This window comes from Porites lutea, chromosome 9 (assembly GCF_958299795.1).
Source record: "Porites lutea chromosome 9, jaPorLute2.1, whole genome shotgun sequence".
Lineage (NCBI taxonomy): Eukaryota > Metazoa > Cnidaria > Anthozoa > Scleractinia > Poritidae > Porites > Porites lutea.
This window is the reverse complement of record NC_133209.1, coordinates 30,466,447-30,473,527: the sequence shown is the minus strand read 5'-3', so window position 1 is coordinate 30,473,527 and position 7,081 is coordinate 30,466,447. Positions and strand designations below refer to the sequence as shown.

Below are 7,081 nucleotides of genomic sequence, written 5' to 3'. Positions count from 1 at the left end.
ATGTAAACGCGCAAATACATTAACACTTTCGTGTACTTTTTTCAGATGACTGCACATAATTGGTCATTCAACTAAGTATCTGAAATGTCGAATAAAACTGAAGTGTGAGGCATTTAAGAATTAACGTCAAAAATCTGGTATCACTAATGAGATTGTTTGCCACGCTCTACCCGCGGTAAGGTCAACCAAGTCTTTGGAAAAGATAGTTAGAAGTTGTTGAATTACTCGAAAATCATGTATGGAGAAAGTCACGTTAGTGCCGATGAAGTACAAGAGTTTGAGGAAAGCACCGTTGCGCTCCAACTTCCAACATTAACCCAACAAAAGTCTACGAGTGGAACACGTAAGAATGGGTTACTAGAAGGTTGTTTTGTAACTTCAAATCAATTTGAAGCCCAGAGTTATGAAGAAAGTCTTCCAGAAATTGGTTCTGTTGGTCCTCAACGACGAGAAAAGATGGTGAGATTTGAAAACGACAAGACATTAGACGCGGACAACGAAAAAGCCTGCATTCTAAGGCTACCAGACATCCAGAAACCGTATGGCCGCGAGTCTTTGGAAGAAAAACGTATTGAGGAGAATGGGAAAATTTACAGTAATAATTCTGAGCTTGATAAAGGCCTTGAAGGTATAAACCACAATGGTGTCGGTCACAGGGAGGAAACTTGCCCTCTGTTGTTGAAAAACTACCAATACCAACGTGAGATGAGGTATACAAGGTGCACTCAAAAAATCTCGAGGGCAAAATATACTTATTTTCCGCGATTTCCTTCTCCAAAGCCCTTGAACAAGAGAGAAAAACTCAAGAAGGAGATGGAGGAGAGAAAACCCAAGAAGCGCGACGAACCACTTCATCCAGGAAGTCTAAGGACGAAGGAAGAATACTTAAAGATATTTCTTTCGCTAAAAACTGCCGAGAGAAATTTTGTGAAGAAGCATAAACTCTCCTGCCGCACTGGCTCCGATTCGCCATTTTTTTCTTGATGTTAATCATTTTTTTCTCTTTTGAACTTCATTTGTCTTTTATATTGGGGGTTTTAGATTGAGTTACTTGCATAAAACTTATTTACTTAAAACAAACATTTTAATTTGTGTCTGTAATACTTATTTTGACGCATTTCTCTCCACTAAAATTCAAGTTCTCAGCGACTTCAACACTAAAATCTGGCACTGGAAATGACATGAAAAAAAAAACGCCATTCAGACCTTTTTTTGGTTAAATTATTCCCTGGCCCTGGATTCCGTTCCCTCTCTTCAACGCCCCCGCCCCCCTCACCACCGTCCCCTCCCCAAATTGAACACGATATTGCCAAGCAACATGTATGCACAATCTCATTGGTTAGCAGGGTCGTCATTTTATTACGGAGTTTGGAATTACGGGTGATATCCTTTCTTCGTAAACCCCCTGACCTGACTATGACTTTCATTCCATTCTCACAACCAAAGCTTGTCATATGTAACAATCTCCTCATCAACTTGACAGTTACTTTCTGTTCCTTTTTATGAGAACTTCCTCTAGCTTTTTTTACCTATATTAGTTACTGCTGTGACAATGGAGATTACGCGATGCAATATTTTAGAAATCATGATTCACAAAACACCTGTATAACCTTGCATATTAGAGTTAGACGCTGGGCTTAAAATGCGAATGACGATTTTTAAATTCTCTCATTTTTCTTTGGATCATCTTTTCCTCCCTTAACAATCTCTCTTGTTCTCCGTCTTCTATCCAAAAAAGTTCATTGGGCGCTGGAAGGTCCACTACAGACTTAGTGATACATGGAAAGTACGAAAATCCTGGACGAGAAGTCCGTACGAAATCATTCCTGAATTCAGATGATAAAAGTTTCGGCTTTTTAACGTCAAAAGCCATTCGTTGTTCTCTAATTTGACGTATTTTTGCCTCTTCTCTTAATTGCTGGTCAATTTTGAAGATTTCGTCTGTTAATTTGTTTAAAACACCGCGTGGTATTTCGTAGCGATCTCTTAAACCCAATGCGTTGCTCCATCGCTCTTCGGACATTCTTCTTTCCGAAGTTGGCGTCAACACAAGTGAAGGCAGTCGCAACTGTTTCCTGAGTTGGTCTTTATTCAGATCCGAAACATTTTCGCCAGTTTTCTTCCTCTTCGACATGTCTTCGGTTTTTAAGGACGATGTTTTCGACGAAGAAGAATTCACAGCGAACGATTTCGCGGTTTTTTTTGCCACTCGGATGGTCTTCGCGACTTCAGGAAAGCTTACAAACATACGATCGCCGTTCACCTTTCTTTGACGCAAACTCTTCTTTTTAGCGCCCATTTTTGCGCTTTGTTTATCATCTGGTGCTTTGTCATCCGTTAAAGAAGGCAAGAATGTTTGATCCGGCATGCTTTCAACAAATTAATTAATTCAACAAAATCCTACTCCAGAACAGGATAAACATCCGTAAAAATGAATGAATGGCAGCTATGTAAACTTTCTGTCTGAAAAATAAAGAAATGTCGTATTTAGCGGCAAATCTCTGGACTCTGAAACTTTTTTTTTATGGAAAATCTAACTTCCAAGCCTACCCAACCAACTGTTTTAGTTACACACGGCATTTTGCATGTTGAAAAACAACATGAGGGCCATTAACTAAAATTCATTTGACGCTGGCGGGAAAATAAAAATTTCTAATTACTTATACTCACAATAGGGTTTGACTGAGAGGTCATTACCTCCTGTCGAGGCATCTGGGAAAAAGGAATATATAAAAGTTGCAAACGTCGTTGAAAGTAGCCTGAGAAAGCAGCTGAAGTTTCGGGGCGGCGGCTGTTATACTTCTGGTGTAATTCACCGAGGTAGACTGAATGAATCGGTAGTGGCGCCTCTTAAGTACGGCTGCTTTCTCAGGTTACCTTGAAAGCTTTGTTAGGTCTTTCACTTAAAATATCAAAATTTCCCTTATCCTATTCAGGTTTCTCCTACGCTCTATTTAGCTTACAAATTTAATTTGGGTAAAAAAAAAAGATAAACAGAGCTTGAAAATTCTGTACCACAATCTTACTAACCTACTGTTAGCAGTATGTTTGAAACGTTTATTCAGCAGAAATGTCTCAAATGTTTGTCATGTTTAGTACCTGCTCCCAAAGATGAACGATACTAGCTGCAAAATGTTTCTTCCTTCTTGCTCCCTAACAAATCACTTCCAATTAAATTTTCTGCTCGATTAAAACTTTGTGGCACTTAACTTATGAACGAAACCACTTTAGCAACGCTCGAATTATGTTTTTGACCTTCAAAGGTAAAACTTCCTTTCTCATGTCAACGAATTTGAAATGAGTTTATCATTTCCAAATTTGCATTTCGTGGTTGTAGCGCAACAAAAAACGTTTGCATAATAAAACATCGTTTTGGGCTGATGTATTGTAATGAAGGACTTTGAGATGTTGTGGATCTGTTACTTAGATTTTTTGTTCAAGATCAGAGGGGAAGAAAAGATTTTCGAAAGGCACAGTTTATTAGCTTATCGAATCAGATTTATATTCCGTTACGAGTGGCTTTAGTTTGCAGTAACATGGCATCCGTTCCAAAGCTAGATTCAAAATACACATTGGGAAAAAATACTTCAAACAAACAGTTTTTTGTATCAGTTTTTTTTATGATCTCTTATTTGTTGCCATGGTGTAAAAAGTTACCATCATTCACGCCTCTGATCCGGTCTCACGTATTAGAATTATCGCAAACATAAATATCGAAACTTACCGTATTAGATCAAGGGTAATTTTCCCTTAATTTGCTGTCCTTACCTAGTGTATCTAAAACATTATCGTAATAACATAAAACACTGACTGTGGCCGGTTATTTTCATTTAATCTCAATACCGTAAGGTTTGTTAGCGATCCCATCCCAAAATGCGACCTTCGCAATTGTACCACACATAGTAAAAGAAAACAGTTTGAGAGGAGCTTATCATAAAAGTGACAGTCAGGGCTGTCACATGAACTGTACTGTAAAATGCTGCATATTTTTGCTGTCGGAAGCTTCATTTCAAACTGTATTATTTTCATCAACATCCAATTATGTTTGATACATGAGATCTGTGTTTACTTGTTATACTACGAGGGAGGCGGTGAATTTCATTTTATAACTTTTTATAAAGATACCATCTACTATTGCGATAATTTGTTACATTAAATATCATCATATTACCAACATCATCACAACATCATGAAAAATTACATAGCTCATTCTATAAACATCCGTTCTATAGCTCTTTTCTGCTTTAGAGTAGTTTAAGACAAGAACTACTATAACCTTTGTTCCTCGTTCTCTGCTAGATCAAATAAAATATTTCTTTTGAAAAAGTCTTACCTTTAGTCCATTACCAGAAACATTAAAGGGTGGACGTTTGGTTAAATTCGTCTCTTGAACGGTGTTTGCGGTATGTAGTTCAGAACAATCACAACGCCATGATTCTGCCGAGGCGCCAATACTGTTTAATCATTTTGTTGCCTTAAGTACGTTTTTACACACCTGTCTTCTCGGAAACACCTTTGTTATTTAAAACTATGATAAATTGCTTAATGCAAAAAAATAGTCTTCCTAAGTGATAATCGACTCTATATCGAATACTTTAAGTTCGAAATATCTGGCAAAGGCATAAAATATTCCGTTACTTACGTGCCAAAGAAGGGGAACCTAATAATTATTTTATTTATTTATTTTTATTTCTATAATCCGTCAATATTCTTGATTCTCGAAGCCTCGTGCTGTTACAGTTGCTTGTAAATCCGTTCACACAACTCAAGCACGAAAGCATTCTTAGGCGACTGCTAAAAACGATGTTAACTTTATACTTATGCACAGTCTGTCTTAATAAATTCAAGAAACTTACTTAAAAATTGGGTACAGTGTTTCTGCCAGCTTGTCAGTGTTTTTTCGTGGTTAGATCTATCTTTATACTTATAACTGTGTCGGACATGTGTCGGATATGTTCGAGATTTTGAAGTTTTTTCCTTATGTTATAAATACCTACGAAGAAGATATATAGTGAAATATCACTAAAAGTGTAAATACATGGGACCTATCCAATTGCTGATATTGTTGAACAGTAGAGCAAAGGAAAACTCATAGATTGAAGTTCCGCGTATTAAAAGAAATTGGGTTTCCCTACAGTTCTAAAATCGCTTTGCAGGGACCACTTTTATGTCATGCTAACTGGAAGAATATTTAATGCACGCTCCCGTTAGGGCTGACTTTTTAATACAATAGACCCGCATGAATTTTTGGGAGAAAATGAAATGATATAGAGGATATTACATGCCCGCGCGTGGCTACAAATTTTATCTTCGAGTGTTCAACTCGATATCTCACTCGCGTTCTCTGCGCTCACTCGTGGGATATCGAATTGAACACTCTAGGATAAAATTCGTATCCACGCGCCGGCATGTAATATTCTGTTCATATATAGACACTGATGGCGAGATGCTGTGACGGCTCTTTTCCTGTTGGATGAGACTGAAGTACCCATGATAACCGAGATATCTTCCCATGTGAAGGATACAAATTGTATCTTCACTGGATAACAAATTTTCGTCACTGGAAAAATCCTGGTATTTCATCGGTGTCTATAAAATAAAATTCAATTTTATTCAGCCTAAAAGAATTTTCGCACACGGGAACTTACCCTTAAGGGAAACAGATTTTGGACAACTGGAAAATGTGAATTGACTGCGCATTTTTTTTTCGATCTATTTTTTTCAACTGACCTGGTGTAAAAAAGTAAACAAGGGGTTCACTTTTCACTTTTTATTTATTTCATGCAATTATTAGATATATCATTAGATATAATGTATTCATATATTTTTTTGTTAGCTTTTGTAGTTAAAGTTTTATTGCAATGCACATTTTAACATGTATTTATATGTTAATTTGCGCAATATCAAGTAATCCAGATTGAGACGGAAAACTACTTATTCGGTGAAAAAAATTGTTTAAAAAGGAAAAAGACTATGCAAAGAATTATTTGCGCAAGCCATAACGCGCATCTGAGATGAAAACAGTCACGACATTCCCCTACTATTTGATATGTTTACTTGTGAGTTACTCTTAATATTTTTCACCAAGCAACAGAAGCCTAGAATGCCTTAGTCTGGCACCAATCAATTGAAAAGTTTCCAGTATAAGCCTATCAAACGCGCACAGCTCCTCAGGTTTTTCGTCAGCCATACAAAAGCAAATTCAACAGTCAGTCCGACTCTTACACGGCGTCCTCCACTCCACGTTTGGTACCCTACGGTTTCCCGCTGAGTGCCAACTGAATGTTCAATTACACTTGTAGCGACTGCGTGTTACCCGAGTTTGCACGATCGGGGGGCTTTATTTTTTCCCGCGCTTAGTACTGTTTACATATTTTCCGCGCTTGGCAGAATGGTTGTATGGTTTTGTTTTTTAACTTGGAAAAGATTGACTTCACCTGTCAATTACCACTCAGTTTCTCTCGTACCGTATACAGATCGGTTTTTTTAAAACTGAATCAGAATTAGTGCACAACACTTAGCTAAGATGAACAAAACAAGCTACAAGATTAAAAAATGTCAGCTTGACTGTGATACAAAAATTTCCTTTGAAAACTATTTTAAAACAAATTAAAATAACTTATGTAACATCGAAATTCAATCTGAATCGCAAGTTAAAACGTCCAGCGTTCAAAGCGTTGAATAAATATACCTTGAAATTATACCGGCTTTCATTACTCAAGAGTAGTGCACTTGGTACAAGCTATTATAAATAGAACAAGACCTGTTAAATTTGAAGCACTGTCATAGCTAGTGGATCTAATTCACATGAACACACACTCCTATCGACATGGAATGTCTCGCGTTTATTCAATAAGTCCACTGAATAGTCCGCCATTTTTCTTCTTTTCTGTCTTGGTTGCTCCCTCTGATGCAGATGGTGTGCTGGACCCGCCAAGGACTTTGAAAGCACCTGCAAATTGATGGAAATATCCAAAGTTAGTGACCATACTTTTTAAAGTAAAGCGCCTATTAGTATTGGAAAACTATTACAAAAGCCAAACAAAGGTGTTTGCACACCGAATTTCAGCAAACAGACTGC

At 37.3% G+C, this 7,081-nt stretch overlaps 1 protein-coding gene across 2 annotated transcripts in view; it reads right to left on the bottom strand.

The window, feature by feature from the left end:
• Positions 1-5,770: 5,770 nt before the first annotated feature.
• The window catches only part of LOC140948809 (synapsin-2-like), a 59,858-nt gene continuing 58,547 nt past the window's right edge, over positions 5,771-7,081 (bottom strand). For both annotated transcript variants that reach the window (XM_073398083.1, XM_073398084.1), the window contains one exon: positions 5,771-6,952. In XM_073398083.1, coding sequence (XP_073254184.1) covers positions 6,846-6,952 — 107 coding nt within the window. In that variant the 3' untranslated portion in view covers positions 5,771-6,845. The remainder of the gene's footprint in view (positions 6,953-7,081) is intronic.